The 17,488-nt window shown below is 55.7% G+C and overlaps 1 protein-coding gene across 1 annotated transcript; it reads left to right on the top strand.

Annotated features, from left to right (window-relative positions):
• Nucleotides 1–6,277: 6,277 nt before the first annotated feature.
• Nucleotides 6,278–17,211, top strand: ACVR1C (activin A receptor type 1C). Its single transcript, XM_058028234.1, has 8 exons — nt 6,278–6,503; nt 11,595–11,828; nt 12,950–13,180; nt 14,345–14,512; nt 15,226–15,382; nt 15,887–16,011; nt 16,128–16,258; nt 17,022–17,211. Exons 1-8 carry the CDS (start codon nt 6,350–6,352, stop codon nt 17,145–17,147), a joined length of 1,326 nt encoding a protein of 441 aa, XP_057884217.1. The 5' UTR covers nt 6,278–6,349; the 3' UTR covers nt 17,148–17,211.
• Nucleotides 17,212–17,488: the final 277 nt, after the last annotated feature.

The raw sequence follows: 17,488 nt of genomic DNA, 5'->3' as shown, positions 1-17,488 counted from the left end.
AAAATCATTCCCCAGATGTTTATTTAAGAAATCAAAACTCTGAAACTCTGTGATGTCTCTCATTCAAAGACATTTTCTTCTCAATTCTAGAACAAATACTTTTCCTCTATTTTCTACAACTTTCTAGTTTTTGTCCTGTTTGGCATCAGCCCTTTGTACAGTATATTTATATAGGGAACTTTTCCTCCAACTATTTTCCTTCAGAGCCCTCTCCAGAGGGGGAACTTCTCCAAATTTTTCATTATAGTCCAAAAAGCAGATTTGGTTTTTTTAAGACCAGTCATTGCTCAAAATTTTGGTATTGCCTTCTGAAGAAATGTGTTACACAAGAATCAATTTGTCACTTCCATGGCTGGGCTGGATCTGTCCAGCTGGACTGAGGATCCCCTGGCCCTGCTGCAGGTGCTGGGGGGCAGGCTGGGCTGCACTGGGGCTCTGGGCTGGGAGCTGCTGCCTCTGCCATGCCTGTGACACCTGCTGAGAGTGCCCAGGTACGGGTGGGGCGGGCTGTGCTCGCTGGGTACACCTGGAGAGGACAGGAGAGGAGGAGAGGTGAGATTCCTCCCTCCTGCTCCATGGAAGGGTGCTGCCTGTGACACCTGGGCTGCCCAGGGCTTTAGAGTGCCTGTGAAATGCTGAGCATCCTCTAGGTGTGAGCTAGGATCCCTTCATAGAACCCTCACACCTCTCCAGAGCTGCCTTTGATGTGACAGCTGAGTTTCTAAATGCCCGATCCCCTTGCTGTCTGTCCTGGAACTCTGCCTGCTTCTCCCGTGCCCTTCTGAGGTGGGTGACAGCGTCTGATCCCGCATGGCAGAGCAGGGCTGTGTCCTCTCCTGCGTCTCTGCTCTCCCCACGAGCTGCAGCTGCAGCATTCCCCAGGGTGGGGACAGCCCTCTGTCCCCAGAGGGTGAGGGTGTGCTGTCCTGCTCGGGCACAGCTCAGCTGTTCTGTGTGATGGTGTCGCTGTCCCTGGCTGGTTGTTCTGTGGGATGGTGTCGCTGTCCCTGGCTGGTTGTTCTGTGTGGTGTCTCTGTCCCTGGCTGTTCTGTGTGGTGTCACTATCCCTGGCTGTTCTGTGTGATGGTGTTGCTGTCCCTGGCTGGTTGTTCTGTGTGGTGTCACTGTCCCTGGCTGTTCTGTGTGATGGTGTTGCTGTCCCTGGCTGGTTGTTCTGTGTGATGGTGTTGCTGTCCCTGGCTGGTTGTTCTGTGTGATGGTGTTGCTGTCCCTGGCTGGTTGTTCTGTGTGGTGTCTGTCCCTGGCTGTTGGTGCCCCAGCACGGGCAGTGATGGAGTCCCCATCCCTGCAGGGACCCACACCCCATGGCTGTGGCCCTCGGGGACCCAGTGGGTCAGCAGTGACCTCAGCAGAGATGAGGAGCAGTTGGACTCGGTCTCAGAGGCCTTTCCAATCCAAACAATTCTGTGACTCTGTGGTGAAGTTGTTTTGCAATGCTCTGAAGTCAGTCCCACTCGTGCTTTCAGCAGCCCCCGTTACCCACGGCCCCTGCAGCTCCTGGAGCTCCCAGACCGGCCCCGGGACACAGCCCGGCCCCGAGAGGCTGAGCTGCTGCTCCTGCCCCAGCCTGGCAGGTGAGCTGCTGCTCCTGCCCCAGCCTGCAGGCTGAGCTGCTGCTGCTGCCCCAGCCCTGGGGCCACAGCCGGGCAGGTGAGCTGCTTCTCCTGCTGCCCCAGCCATGAGAGGCTGAGCTGCTGCTCCTGCCCCAGCCCCATGGCCACAGCCCGGCAGGTGAGCTGCTGCTCCTGCCCCAGCCACGAGAGGCTGAGCTGCTGCTCCTGCCCCAGCCCCATGGCCACAGCCCGGCAGGTGAGCTGCTGCTCCTGCCCCAGCCTGCAGGCTGAGCTTCTCTGCCAGCAGAGTTCCTCTGCTGTGGCCAGTTCCCAGCAATTCTGCAGTTGGAGAGCAAGGGCTGTGCCAGACCCACGCCCTCCCATGGCTCCTTTACTGGGACTTCGTGTCCTGGCTCCATCACCAGCACGGGGCTGCACCATGGCAAACAGCCAGGCTGTGATTTTTGGCATCTCCTTTGAGCCCCTTGGTCCCACAGTGAGACTTTTGCCCGCTGGGCCCCTTCTGAGCCCGGTCAGTCAGGTCCAGGTGAGTGTCCTGCATCCCTGCCCAGGGATGGAGGTGCCAGGGGCAGCTCTGTCCTGGCACTGGGGTCTGTGCCCAGGGCAGGGGATCCAGCCCCTGTGGAGACAGCCCGCAGTCATGGGAGCCCCAGGTCTGTTAGTTGGAAATGAAATCAAAGTGTATCTAGAAGGGCACAATAGACAATGACCATAAAAAATGATCAAAGATGGAAACGTTCTGGATATTCAGCATTTCCTCCCATCAAGCCACTTAGATTTTTGCTTTCCAATTTAATTTTGAAATGCTCTACTGCTACCTATGGTGAGTAGTGATGGATTATGACTTTGTGGAAGATTAGAGCCCTGTTAATCTGTGTAGTAAGAAGTCTGTACTGAGATGTAGAACCTTGTGTGGCTCATGAGAGAGGGCAGGTCTGGGCTTTGCTCCCCAGAGATTTTAGTTAATAAACTCTGTTAAAAACCAGAGTTTTGGCTTTTAGTTTTCTGTTAGCCCCACGGTATGTGGGCTTGTGGTAAGTGTTCAGTTCCTTCCATTTAACTTAAGAAGTGGCACTGTTTATGAATGTGTTTAAATTATTCCTTGTCCTCACGGAGCTGGTGTTTGCACCCCTGCTCTTCCATCCCTGCTCCCAGGCAGTGTCACCCTTGCTCCTCAGTTATGGGTGATTCCTGTGTTGGGGCTGACCCTCCCTGGCAGGGCTGGAGCACACAGACCCATCTCAGTTATGGATGATTCCTGTGTTGGGGCTGACACACAGACCCATCTCAGCTATCAGTGATTCCTGTGTTGGGGCTGGCACTCCCTGGCAGGGCTGGAGCACACAGACCCATCTCCTGTGTTTGCTGGGCTGGTGCTGGCCCTGCTCCTCCTGCCCAACGGCTCATGGCAGGCCGTGTCTGCCTGTGCTGTGTGTTTCTGGCAGTGGCACTGAGGGCTAAAAGGCAGGAAATGTCGCTTTTTAGGGAGGTCAGGCAGATTATTTTCTTCTTTGAACACCAAGTCACCCTGCCCTTGATGCATGTTGGGACTCATGCAAGGATCTGGTGTGTAGTCCCAGCTCCTACTGCAATAACAGCAGGGAAAATGTCCTTGGAAGCCATGAATGTGTTAAAAACGCCAGACCCGGGACACCTCTGCTCCTGGGGTGTGTGTGTGTACCCAAAATCTGCTGTCCTTGTGTGCCACAGTGGGCATCTCCCATGTCCCTCTGCCAGCGGGTGTACCCAAAATCTGCTGTCCTTGTGTGCCACAGCGGGCATGTCCTGTGCCCCTCAGCCAGCTGGTGTTCTCCTGCTGCTGTGGGGCCCTGTGGGTGCCAGCTGCCCTGGCAGGGGTTCCTCTGTCCCTCGGTGTGTCCGTGGCTCCTGTCCCTGCCAGAGGGAGCCCGAGGGGTCCCTGCCTGCCCCTCTGCCCTGGCCCAGCTCTCCAGGCAGCCCTGCAGGATGGGGATGGGCTCAGGGGGCTCAGGGCACGCTGGGGGTGATGCTGCACAGCTCCATGCCCGGGGGCTGGCACTGCTGCTGGCCAGCCTGGGTGCCTGCCGTGCTCTCTGCAGCCATGGCGTGCCTCAGCCGTTCACTTTCTCCTCATTTCTCAACCAGAGAATGGAATGTTTTAAGGGAATTGTTGTGCTAGAGTCAATAAAGGAGTCCTGTTCATTACCAGATTAAAGAGTGCCTCGTTTTGAAAGTCTGGGGGCACATTTTCTGCCTGCCTCTGTGATCCTTTTACTCTGTGACTGTCACCTTGTTCCATTCCTTGGTTTCCAAGGTGGGTGGGAGTCCTGACATTTGCCCTGAGACAGAGCATCCCCATGGCAGGGCTGTGCTCAGGGATGCCCCTGGGGAGGGAGGGAGGGAGCATTTCTTGCTGCACAGAGCATTTCAGGCAGTAGTTTCCCCTTCCTCCTCTTCCCTCGTGCTCTGGGGAGGGCAGCAGCCCCAGGGTGGTGCTGGCTGGGCAGTGAGAGCAGCATCTCCCATCACTGTGCTGCTCCCTGTGGCCTGCAGGCTGGGGGAATGCCCTGCTGGCCGCTCTGGGACATCACAGGGCGCATCAGAGCCGGAGCGATCCAGATGTGTGGCTGAAATCGGGACACGTCCCCAGGGGCTGTAGGCGGGCTGGTCCTGGAGCTGACCTGGGCAGTTCCCTCCAGTGGAAGGAGTCGCTGTGAGTGACCAGGAGCAGCCCTGGGCGTTCCTGATGGAGCAGAAGGGATAAAGCACAGCTCTGGTGAGCGCTGTGTCCCTGGGGGTGTCAGTGGGGCTGTGACACCGGGGCTGTCACCCCCTGCTCAGTGGGAAGCCCCTGCATCTTCCCAAGGGAGCGTGCAAAGTGTGCAGCCCAGGCTGCTCCCCCGAGTCCACGAGAGCTGAGGCAGCTGAAGTGGCACAGGTGCAAGAAACCTGAGTTTTTATGGCTGTACTCAATCACCTTCCTGCGCTGTTAACAAAGGGTTCTGGATGGATGCAAGTGCTCTGGAAGCAGGGTCAGGGATGTGCACCTGGTTTGTGATTTCTGTCAGTTTTTCTGCACGAGAAGTCAGCCAGCAGCACGGGCAGGTGTCTGAGCAACCTGAGGCTTCTGCTTTTGTAGAATTGTACTTGAAAGTGGTCTCTGGCAGTCTTCTGTGAGGAAAGTGCTTTGTGTTTCCCCCAGCTCCAGCTGTGATCATGTCTCTGAGCAGATTCAGCCACAGTTTTCCATTTCCCCCTGTGTGAGGGCAGGATTTGGTGGTGCAGAGCCCTCGTGGTTGTGGCAATGGCTCTCAGTGTGGTCAGGGTGAGGGTACAGGGCTCCCCAGCCATCCTCCACTCACCCCATGTTTGTGGGGCTGCTCGGGATGTGCAGGGACAGTTTTGATCAGCTCTGCTCTCAAGTGATCTGCAAGTACAGAGCATGGATAAATCTGTCAGTCATCCACTGCAGATGATGTAATAAAGATAATTTTCCATTTTATTTTTAGACTCTGAGAAAGGGACAAAAACACCATAATGACGTGTCTAAAGCCCTGAAGACACTTGCAACATCTTAGACTCATTTCCTCAATAATGCCTTTATTTTGCAGTTGTGGTGATGATGTGTCTGTTTTCCTTCTGCTAGATCTCTAATTTATTTGTGTCTGGTGAGCCTTTCCCCTGGCAGCAGCTGTGGGAGCAGGGTGCTGTGTTTGAGGAGAGGTTTGGCCGTGTGCAGTGTGTGATGGAGAGCTGAGGAGCGCTGAGGATTGCTGCTGGCACGCCTCACCCAGCACAGACACCGTGCCAGGGAGGGTTGTGGTGGGCCCGGGTGCAGATAAACCCCAGCTGCCCCTGCAGAGGGGTGGCACGGGGTGGGGACTGTCGTAAGGGGAGCAAAGAGGGGCACAGAGACAGAAATCAGATCTGTGCTGATGTCTGTCAGGACTTCTGTGCTCCTCTGAGTACTCTGGGATTGCAGAATCATGGAATGGTTTAGGCTGGAAGCCCTCTAAGGCCAGTGAGCCCAGCTGTGCCCCCAGCACTGGCAGGCCCACCAGTAGCCCATGTTCTACTTTTCAAATCTCTTATCCTTAGGTAAAAGAAAGGCCCTCTCCCCCACAGTTCCAAAGGAAACAGAGATTTATGGCTGAAATGATTGTCCTGAGTAGAGCAGGGCTCAGGCTGGCAGAGCTGAGGGTGGCCTGGACAAGGTGCCTCATCTCAGGGCACACAGGGGGGAGGAGGAGTCTGTCCCTGTACCTGTGCCCGTGCTGGGGTGCTGTGTGTGTTTCACCTGGCTCGGGGCTGTCACCCAGGCAGCTCTGGCACAGCTGGGCTGGGGTGGCTGCTGTGGGACAGGCAGGGGGTGCTGGGGTTTTGGGAGCCAGCTTTCAGGGGAGCTGCTTTTTGGGGTGGCCGTTCTTCTGCACCACAAAAGACAGATGACATCCCTAAAATCCTCTGGGACTGAGATTTAAACACTTGTCACCTATGGGTGCTGGGGACCCGTGCTGCAGGTGTGCCCTGGCACCGGCTGCAGCCCAGCACCCCTTTCCCAGCACCCCATTCCCAGCGCCCCATTCCCAGCCCCAACCCTGTGCCGGAGCTCATGGGGTGCCCTGGCAGGCAGCTGGCACGGTGCCCTGGGGCTCTGCGTGCCCCCACACGCCCGTGCCCAGCCGTGCCCTGTTGCAGGCCTGCAGTGCGTGTGCCAGCTGTGCGAGCACACCAACTTCACGTGCCACACGGAGGGCGCCTGCTGGGCCTCGGTGATGCTGACCAACGGGCGCGAGGAGGTGGTCAAGTCCTGCGTGTCCCTGCCCGAGCTGCACGCCCAGGTCTTCTGCCACAGCTCCAAGAACGTCACCCGCACCGAGTGCTGCTACACCGACTTCTGCAACAACATCACGCTGCGCCTGCCCCTCGGTGAGTGCCACGCTGGCCCGGCTGGGGGGCACGCTGCGGCATGGGGGGCACACTGGGGGCTGCCTGGGCACGCTGGGCTGGGGCTCCCTGGGCACACTCTGTCCCAGGCTGGGCTGGGCACACTCTGTCCTGGGCTGGGGGCTCCCTGGGCACACTGTGGGCTGGGGGCTGCCTGGGCACGCTGCTCCCAGCTGCACTCACACAGCCAACTACAAACTGCAGCTCTGCCTTTAACTGCAGTTTCCTGCCTTTCTAAGGGTGTCCCAGCGCTGGCCTCCATGCCCCGTGGGCGCTGTCCTGGGGCAGAGCAGTGGGGCACCCGAGGCACTGCTGGGACCCCTTGGGCACGGGCAGTTTCAGCAGTTTGAGCCTGGGGTGGCCGTGGTTTATGTGAGCAGCCTGAGGGGCAGCTGGTGTGTGGTGTCACAGCAGTGTCACAGCAGTGGCACCCCAGTGCCCTGCTCAGCAGGGCTGGGAAGGAAGCTGTGAGATTCCAGCTCCCAGTGACAGGCAGGATGAAGGTTGGCACTCCCAGGAGCCCCGTGTGTCACCCGGCTGGTGCAGTGTGTGAGGCTGCCAGGCTCAATGTTGTTGATTTGGTGCTTTCTAAAAATAAATATTTATACTATTTTTAGCACAATTTTAGTTTAATTTTTTTCTTCTTTCCAAGATTTGGAAAGAAAATCCCAATTTTGTGTTTATTCCAGGCTTTTTAAAAAAAATGTGTAAAATACACCATTTTATCAGATAATCACTTTTTATATACAATAGTGAGATATGTTGCAGGCAATAAAGATGCAAATTAACACACAATTCTAAATTATAGCTTGAATTTAAGAAGCAATCATGTAGTTCTTAATGGCATTTGAAAGGCTGTTGCTGGGCAGACCATGGGGGAGCCTTGGGCACTGTCACCTGCTGGTGAACCCTGGTGCCAGCCTCACCTGTGCCGTGGGGCAGGAATCAGCGTTGTTTAATTGGTGCTAAGGATGGTTTGTATGATGCCTGTATCCCCACAGACAGCTGGGAATACAAGCATCATCCAGTCACCCTAGGACATTGTTTTTCTTTCAGCCGACCACGGAACGGACATGCTAATTGTGGTCATGCTCTAGAAATAAGGTGCTGTGGTGGTTTTTCCAAGCTGGGAAGAAAGCTGCTATTTCTAGAGGAGCAGTGGAGGCACATCTGCTGTTCCAGCACTTGAGCTGGGACTTGCAAAACCTCTGGTTTCATATTTCAGTCCCAAAAAAAAGGGATGAATTGTTACCCTGAGCCCTTTGCTCCAAAGGTTCAGGGGAACCCGTGTGAGTGGGAATTGTGGCAGTGCAGTGAGGTTCCTGTGCTGGAATTGTCGCAGTGCAGTGAGGCTTCTGTGCTGGAATTGTGGCAATGAGGTTTCTGTGCTGGAACTGTGGCTGTGCAGTGAGGTTCCTGTGCTGGAGTTGTGGCAGTGCAGTGGAGTTTCTGTGCTGGAATTGTGGCACTGCAGTGAGGTTCCTGTGCTGGAATTGTGGCAGTGAGGTTCCTGTGCTGGAATTGTGGCAGTGCAGTGAGGTTTGTGTGCTGGAATTGTGGCAGTGAGGTTCCTGTGCTGGAATTGTGGCACTGCAGTGAGGTTTCTGTGCTGGAATTGTGGCAATGAGGTTTCTGTGCTGGAATTGTGGCTGTGCAGTGAGGTTTCTCTGCTGGAATTGTGGCAGTGAGGTTTCTCTGCTGGAATTGTGCCGGTGCAGTGCAGTGAGGTTTCTCTGCTGGAATTGTGGCAGTGCAGTGAGGTTCCTGTGCTGTAATTGTGCCATTTCTGTGCAGGAATGCCCTCACAGCTGGCCGTGCTGCCGGGGCAGGGACACAGCTCACAGCTGGGGCAGGGTCTGCATTGAGCCTGGGGCCATGCCCTGCCCAGGCCCTGCCCACAGAGCAGCTCCTGCTGGTCAAACCTCCTGATGATCTTTCTTTTGTCGCTGTTTTTGTTACTGTGGTGGCCCAGGAACAAGAAACTCGTTCATGTGTTGTTCATGTCGTGTTGTTTTCCAGCAGCTGGGGGGAAGCACTGACGTGGTGTGGTCAGCGTCTCCTGTGTGTGTGTTTGTCTTCAGCCAGGGAGGAATGAGCCTCATTCCCACCGGGAATGGGTCTGACAAGCCCTGCAGGGAGGAGGCTGGCTCGGATGGCTCAGGGCAAGTGCTGGACAGCCGGGGGACAGCTCATGCCCTGTGCTCTGTGCCCGCTGTGAGCCTGTCCTGCTGTCCTGCAGTGTCCCCTGCACAGAGCCCGTCCTGCTGTCCTGCACAGTGTCCCCTGCACAGAGCCTGTCCTGCTGTCCTGCACAGTGTCCCCTGCACAGAACCTGTCCTGCAGTGTCCCCTGCACAGAGCCCGTCCTGCTGTCCTGCACAGTGTCCCCTGCACAGAGCCCGTCCTGCTGTCCTGCAGTGTCCCCTGCACAGAGCCCGTCCTGCTGTCCTGCAGTGTCCCCTGCACAGAGCCCATCCTGCTGTCCTGCTGTCCTGCAGTGTCCCCTGCACAGAGCCCATCCTGCTGTCCTGCACAGTGTCCCCTGCACAGAGCCCGTCCTGCTGTCCTGCACAGTGTCCCCTGCACAGAGCCTGTCCTGCTGTCCTGCACAGTGTCCCCTGCACAGAACCTGTCCTGCAGTGTCCCCTGCACAGAGCCCATCCTGCTGTCCTGCACAGTGTCCCCTGCACAGAGCCCGTCCTGCTGTCCTGCACAGTGTCCCCTGCACAGAGCCTGTCCTGCTGTCCTGCACAGTGTCCCCTGCACAGAACCTGTCCTGCAGTGTCCCCTGCACAGAGCCCGTCCTGCTGTCCTGCACAGTGTCCCCTGCACAGAGCCCGTCCTGCTGTCCTGCAGTGTCCCCTGCACAGAGCCCGTCCTGCTGTCCTGCAGTGTCCCCTGCACAGAACCTGTCCTGCTGTCCTGCTGTCCTGCAGTGTCCCCTGCACAGAGCCCATCCTGCTGTCCTGCACAGTGTCCCCTGCACAGAGCCTGTCCTGCTGTCCTGCACAGTGTCCCCTGCACAGAACCTGTCCTGCAGTGTCCCCTGCACAGAGCCCGTCCTGCTGTCCTGCAGTGTCCCCTGCACAGAGCCCATCCTGCTGTCCTGCTGTCCTGCAGTGTCCCCTGCACAGAGCCCATCCTGCTGTCCTGCACAGTGTCCCCTGCACAGAGCCTGTCCTGCTGTCCTGCACAGTGTCCCCTGCACAGAGCCTGTCCTGCTGTCCCACACAGTGTCCCCCGCACAGTCTGGGGTGGCAGGGCTGGCTCAGTGACGTGCCAGAGCTCCTGGGGCAGGGGGGATCCCTCTGTGTTGTTCTCCATCCCTGTTTCAGGGAAACCTCAGCCTTGTGGAAACACAATGAAAAGGGTTTAGGAGATGCTGGCGTGTTAGTTAACAAGCAGCAGTTCCAAGGAGGAATCCTGCTCATAAATCCTCTTACAAACTTCCTGGGTCACCCCTGGAGCAGCCTCTTGAAGTCCTCAAAGGGCAAGCCTGTGAACACAATGTACAGCTTTGTGTTCAGGAGGCTTGGGGTTGTTCGGGTGAACAGATGTGTGGTACTGACTGCAGGAGGATAGCAGTGGGTGCTGAACCTGTTTGCTGCTGCCTTGGAGACCCCACATCACCGTGGGCACTCTCAAACTCCAGGTTAAGGTGTGCTTGAGGCCCAGCTTCTCCCTGAAGGGAAGGAGTGACCTGGCATGGGGTGGAGTTTGTGATTCTCACATCTGCTGCAGCTCTGAGATCTGATTTATACTCACAGTTCTGAGTGTTGTGGGTTTTTTATGGCTCATATTTCTGGTTTGTTTCATTTGAGGGGAAAGCACTGGTTGATTTTTCTTTTTAACTTATTTCAAATTTTGGGGACATGGAAAGAATCGTGTGTGTTCCTGTGCAAGTGAATCCCTCAGCAGTGTCTTCCTGGAGCTCCTTGGGCGGTGGTCAGAATGCTGGCCAGAGAGCAGAACAGAAGGTGTATGGGGGAAAGGATCCCTCACTTACAGACATGTGGATTGTCCTGCCTGTCCTGTCTGTCCTGTCTGTTCTGTCTCCTGGCCAGGACAATGGTGGGAAAGCATGGAATGGAGAAATGGAGACTCAGGGGTGACCTTATCACTCTCTGCAGCTCCCTGGAAGGTGCCTGTGCTCAGCTGGGGCTGGGCTCTTTCTCCAGGCCAGAGGTCACAGTCTCAAGCTGCACCAAGGGAAGTATAGGTTGGATATTAGGAAAAGGTTTTTTACAGAAAGGGCGATAAAGTTCTGGAATGGTCTGCCTGGGGAGGGGTGCAGCCACCATCCCTGGGTGTGTTTAACACAACCTGGATGTGGCACTCAGTGCCAGGGTTTGCTTGAGGTGCTGGGGCTGGGTTGGACTCGATGGGATTGAAGGTCTCTTCCAACCTGGTGATTCTGGAATTCTGTGATTGTGTGATCCTGTGTGATTCTGTGAATCAGTGATTATGTGTGATTCTGTGATTCTATGATTGTGTGATCCTGTACGATTGTGTGAATGTGTGATTATGTGTGATCCTGTGTGAATCAGTGATTCTGTGTGAATCTGTGTGATTCTGTAATTGTGTGACTGCTGCGGTGTCCCAGCCCAGCGGGTCACTGTGAGCTGCAGTGTCGCTCTCCGGTCTGTCTGTCTGTCTGTCTGTCCCAGCAGACAGAGTGACACACGGGACAGTGACGCATGGACCGAGCTGTCTGTCTGTCTGTCCCAGCAGCAGGGCCCTCGGACGGGGCGGGCCGGCTCCGGGCGGCGCTGCTGGCCGCCGTGGCCGTGCCGCTCGGTCCGTGTGTCACTCTGTCTGTCTGTCTGTCTGTCTGTCTGTCCCGCAGCAGCAGCAGCACCCGCGGGCGGGGCGGGCCGGCTCCGGGCGGCGCTGCTGGCCGCCGTGGCCGTGCCGCTCGGTCCGTGTCTGTCTGTCTGTCACTCTGTCACTCTGTCTGTCCCGCAGCAGCAGCAGCACCCGCGGGCAGGGCGGGCCGGCTCCGGGCGGCGCTGCTGGCCGCCGTGGCCGTGCCGCTCGGTCCGTGTGTCACTCTGTCACTCTGTCTGTCCCGCAGCAGCAGCAGCACCCTCGGGCGGGGCGGGCCGGCTCCGGGCGGCGCTGCTGGCCGCCGTGGCCGTGCCGCTGGCGCTGCTGGCGCTGCTGGCCGCGCTGCTGGCCCGCTCGGCCCGGGGCTGGCGGCGCCGCCCGCCCAGCGTGGAGGAGCCGCCGTGCGAGGGCAGCCTGGCGGGCTCGGGCCGGACGCTCAAGGACCTCATCTCCGACATGACCACCTCGGGCTCCGGCTCCGGTACGTGCGGGCCCCGGGGGCGCTGCCCAAACGCGGCAGTTCGGGTCTGTGCTGGAACGGAGGCGTCAGAAACGGGAACTGAGCAATCAGAACCACGCGCGGAACCCAGCGCTGCCGGCTGGGGCGGCGTGGCACATAATGGAAGGTGCGAAGTTCACCTGAGCGGCTCAGGATGCTGCTTCCCATTCTTTTTTTTTGTGTTTCGTGGCAGAATAATGTTCCTCCAAATTCTTGTTTTGAGCAGAACATTAATCTTTTAAACATTTTCCCTATTTCTACTCTGATGCCTCCATTGCTATTGAGAACTTGTTAAACCAAAGAAACCTAAAAATGAGGTGGGAAATCACAAATTCCAGCTCATTTGAACAGTGATGTACAGCCCAACCTTCCCTGACTAGAGCTTTTATTGAAAAGTATGTAAATTATGCTTGCTTTTATTTGTAAGTGAAAAACGCACAAATGGTGCCTAATTTAATTTATTTCCGTGAGCTGCATACCTCCGAGGATTAAGTTGTTGTTCTTCCCTAATGCCTTTTCACAGCTCTAATGAGCAGACTTTGGCGTTATTTATGCTGAAGTTTTCAGCAGTTCCCAGCCATCCCTGAGACAGGAACAGGGCTGGACTTGAGCAGAGCCAGAGCCCCATGCATCGGGGTGATTTGTTCTGATTTCAGCCAAAGTCAAGGTTGCAGTTCTTAAAAAAAAAAATTCCTTGTTTTAAGTCTCCAAAAAACACAGAATCAAATCAAACCAGGCAGGGTTTGTGGCTGGCAAAGCACAGTGGAGCTGCCATTATAATTTATTTTTATTTTCAAAAATTTCAGCCAGAGTAGAGCAACTAATTGACTTCAGGACAGCTGCAGTCTGTATCAAACCAAATGGAGTAGTTTGCGCCAAATTTTAAGATATTTGCTGGGGTTTTAACAAGTTTTTTCTATGTACAGACACTGAGAAGTAACATCAAGAAGTGCTGTTTGAGGAGAGGGTGGCTGGGAGGGGATTTTCGCTTGGCACGGTTGGGAAGCAAAGCCATGCATGGGTGCAGCTGACTGGGAGGGGGCAGTGCTGGGCTTTGAGACCCCGGCTGAGCCGTTTCACAGCCCCCTCCTCTCTTTCCCCAGGCCTGCCTCTGCTGGTGCAGAGAACCATCGCCAGGACCATCGTGCTGCAGGAGATCGTGGGCAAGGGGCGCTTTGGCGAGGTGTGGCACGGCAAGTGGTGCGGGGAGGACGTGGCTGTGAAAATCTTCTCCTCCAGAGACGAGCGCTCGTGGTTCCGGGAGGCAGAGATTTACCAGACCGTGATGCTGAGGCACGAGAACATCCTGGGCTTCATCGCTGCTGACAACAAGGGTGAGCAGCACCGGGGCCCCCGCAGGCTCTGCCAGCCCAGACAGCTCTGATTCTGTGTGCTGGGCTGGCTGATGGCTGGACCCAGTGGCCACGGAGTGCCGCCCAGCCCCAGTGGTGACACTCACTGGATCCTGAGTGTCTGGCCCAGCACAGCTTCTGCTGCCCTGGCTCCATCTGAAACACAGCCCTGGGCCCCTTCCTGGGCTCCATCTGAAACACAGCCCTGAGCTGCCCTGGCTCCATCTGAAACACAGCCCTGAGCTGCCCTGGGCTCCATCTGAAACACAGCCCTGAGCTGCCCTGGTTCCATCTGAAACACAGCCCTGAGCTGCCCTGGCTCCATCTGAAACACAGCCCTGAGCTGCCCTGGGTGCCCTGACACACCTCCTGGCTGGCATTCCCCAAAAAGGGGAAGCTAACATTTCCCTAGCTAACATTGCTGTGAAAAACGCCAATCACTTGTTTTTAAAATTTTATAAGTTTAATAGTCATAAAATGACTATTATAAAAATAGTATACAATTAGAATATATACAATTAGAATATAGTTATAAAAATAGTAATACAATTAGAGTAATAATAATTTGGACAGTTTGGATTAGGACAATGTGAGACAATACAGACAAAGAGTTATGGATGCCCGGGTACCTTTTCTGGGCAGCATGAGCCTGAAAAAGGACACCCGTTAACAAAGGATTAACCCTTAAAAACAATAACCTGTTGCATATTCATACACCTCATACATGATGCATAAATTCCATTCAAACACAGGGTTCTGTCTGGTCATCTCACCTTCTTCCTCTGAATCCTCACAGCGCCTTTGAGGCAGGAAGAAGTTCGTTTCCTCTGATAAAAGGGCAATAAATTCTTTTTTTCTGAAAGATTTAGGTGGCTGTGGATTTAGGCACAGGAAAGATTTAGGTCCTGTGGCTGCTATCTCTCTGTGAGTCCTTTCTTTTAAAAAAGCATCCTACATAGCATCGTTTCTATTTTAACATTTTTTAAATTATCTAAAACTATATTTAACACACTACTTAAGAGAATTAATACAGCATAACTTTCTAAGACAACACATATAATATTCATTCTAATATTTGCAAAAAAAAACAATCATAAAAGACATGCATTTTTCCCAATTTCTAATCCTCCTGCTCCCTCTGTCTAGATAACGGGACGTGGACTCAGCTGTGGCTTGTCTCGGAGTACCACGAGCAGGGCTCGCTGTTTGACTACCTCAACAGGGGCACGGTGACCGTGGAGGGCATGGTCAGGCTGGCACTGTCCGTGGCCAGCGGCCTGGCACACCTGCACATGGAGATCGTGGGCACGCAAGGCAAGTGCTGCCCTCCCGCTTTCCTTGGGGTGTTTTCAGGAGCTTTGGTGCTCTCACAGACCTTCATGGGTGGCGTGGTGCCGTGAAGTGCTCTCCACGCTGCTGACACCAGGGGGAACAGTGTGGGTGAGAGTGGTGCAGGGGAGAGGGACCTTCCCTTCCCCTTGCACTGTCTGCACTTTGCCCATGCCTCTGAAGAGATGCCCACAGAAGCAGCTCTGCTGAAGGGGAGTGAGCGCTAATGAAGGAAAAACTTGGAGAAATTTCTTCATGGAAAGGCTTGTCCAGCCCTGGCACAGGTTGCCCCGGGCAGTGGTGGGGTAAAAGCTGTGTGGATGTGACACCTGGGGAAATGGGTTAGTGGTGGCCTTGTCAGTGCTGAGGAATGGTGGGACTCGGTGGTCTTGGAGGGTTTTTCTGACCCAATTCATTCAGCGATTTTGTAATTTTCTAAACGAATTTGGACAGTGAACTTCCAGTTTCTCTTTTTGTGTTTTATTCCTGAAGTACAGATATTGAAAAAAAAATGCTCCTAAAGTTTTCTTTTGAAGTTGAGAACATTTAGCAGAGCTTCGCTTGGTTCAAAATAGGCTTCTATATTTCTATAGGGTACAGTAACAGAAGTGAATAAAACTGTTTTACATCCTTGCTCCTTACATTAAATCCACACTGTTGCTACCAAAACTGGAGACGGTTTCTGTTGCTGTGAGCAGGGAAGCCAGCGATCGCTCACCGGGATCTGAAATCCAAGAACATCCTGGTGAAGAGGAACGAGACCTGCGCCATCGCCGACCTGGGGCTGGCGGTGAAGCACGACTCGGTGCTCAACACCATCGACATCCCCCAGAACCCCCGCGTGGGCACCAGGAGGTGGGTCAGGAGCCACAGACCCCTGGGGATGGGTCAGGCTCTGCACCCCCAGGACCCCCGTGTGGGCACCCGCAGGTGGGTGAGACACTGCAGATCCAGAACAGCCCCCAGAAACCCTCACGTGGCCACCAGAAGGTGGGTCAGGCTCTGCACCCCCAGAACCCCTGCATGGGCACCTGGATGTGGGTCAGGCACTGCAGCCCCTGGGCATGGCCCCTGGCAGCCCTGTCCCCATCCGCCCTCTGCCCTGGCACCAGGCAGGCATGGCTGCGGCCCCGTGGGGAGAGAGGCTGGGTAGGTGGGTGGGTGGGTGGGGGAGGCTGCAGACCCTGCTGTGGATGGAGCTCTCTGCCCCACGAGAGGCATGGTGTGCTGGTCACCCCGGTGCTCTGGGCTGGGCAGGGCACAGCTGCCAGCACCACGGGGGCTCACAGGGCTCCCTGTCAGCACAGCTGTGCCTTTGGTGGGAGCTGCCCCAGCAGAGTGACCCTGTGTGCCCCACAGGTACATGGCCCCCGAGATCCTGGAGGACGCGATGAACACCAGCATCTTTGAGTCCTTCAAGCGGGCAGACATCTACTCCCTGGGGCTGGTGTACTGGGAGATTGCCCGCAGGTGCTCCGTCGGAGGTGAGGCCTTGGCCCTTCACTGGTCCCTGCTTCACTGGGTTTGGGGCGGCGGGGACAGTGCAGCCCTCCCGTTCCACCCCTGCCGTGGGCACCCGCACAGCAATGCATCTCCCCAGGGGTCACTGAGGAGTACCAGCTGCCTTACTACGACCTTGTGCCTTCCGACCCTTCCATTGAAGACATGAGAAGGGTTGTCTGTGAACAGAAGCTCAGACCAAGTATTCCAAACCAGTGGCAGAGCTGTGAGGTAAAAGCGATTTTCTAGTTTATTCTAGCTTTATTTTGTAGGGTTTTTTTTTCTAGTTTTATTTTGTTATTTGTATTTTCAAGTTTAAGTCAAGACAGAATTTTTCAGTGAGAGATACGGCACTCAATGCCCCGCTTCTCCTGAATTTAGAAGCTTCAGATGTCTAGCTATTCTTCAGATCAATACAGAAAAAAACTCTCTGTACCAAGTGCTCGATGCTGTCCAAGGCAGGTCTTAATTGATGCTGCTGCTGTTGTGTCACTATTTCAGAGCACTGCACTTTATCTCCCTATGTTAAAACCAGAAAGCAGGGGGTGGTGGTTGCATCTCTGGCTGTTGTCTGTCCCCCTGCAGACCCTGCCTGTACCTGGGTCCCATTTCTATCCCCCAGCCCCTACCTGTACCCTGGTCCCATTTCTGTCCCTACACACTCTGTTTGTTCCCAGGTCCAGTTTCTGTCCCCAGCCCCTATTTGTACCTGGTCCCATTTCTATCCTCCAGCCCCTGTCTGTACCTGGTCCCCTCTGTCCCCAGCCCCTGTGTGGACCAGCTCCTGTTTCAGTCCCCACACACCCTGTTTGTTCCCAGGTCCCGTTTCCATCCCCCAGCCCCTGTCTGTACCTGGTGCCATCTCTGTCCCCAGCCCCTGTCTGCACCCTGATCCCATTCCCATCCCCAGCCCCTGTCCCCATCCCCATTCCCTGTCTGTCCCCATGCCCATCCCCGTGCCCAGCCCCTGCTGAGTGCCCGCTGTGCCCGGCAGGCGCTGCGGGTGCTGGGCCGGCTGATGCGGGAGTGCTGGCGTGCCAGCGGTGCCGCGCGTCTCACGGCGCTGCGCGTCAAGAAAACCATCTCTCAGCTGTGCGTGCCCGAGGACTGCAAGGCCTGACAGCCCCGGGGCCGGGGCCCGGGGGTGCTGCGCTGCCCGGCTCCCCGGTGCAGCCGGGTTTGTGTTTCTGCTCTACCTCAGACGGCGCGGGCAGCGCCCAGCTCCTGGCACTGCGCGCCTCGGCGTTTGGGCTTGGTACAGCAAGGCCGGGACTTGCTCTGGCTCTGCTCGGTGAATCAGACACCGGTGAATGGCAGGAGGGAGCTTACAGCATCATGGCACTGTAAAAACACCTTTTGCTGTTGTGCTTTTCATCCTTGTCAGACCCCAAACACCCTGGAAGTGTCTGGTGTTGGTTAAAGCCTGTTTGTGAGACAAACCTCATGTTCTGTCCTCAAACC

Source organism: Melospiza georgiana, chromosome 7 (assembly GCF_028018845.1).
Source record: "Melospiza georgiana isolate bMelGeo1 chromosome 7, bMelGeo1.pri, whole genome shotgun sequence".
NCBI lineage: Eukaryota > Metazoa > Chordata > Aves > Passeriformes > Passerellidae > Melospiza > Melospiza georgiana.
This window is presented reverse-complemented; position numbering and strand designations above follow the sequence as displayed.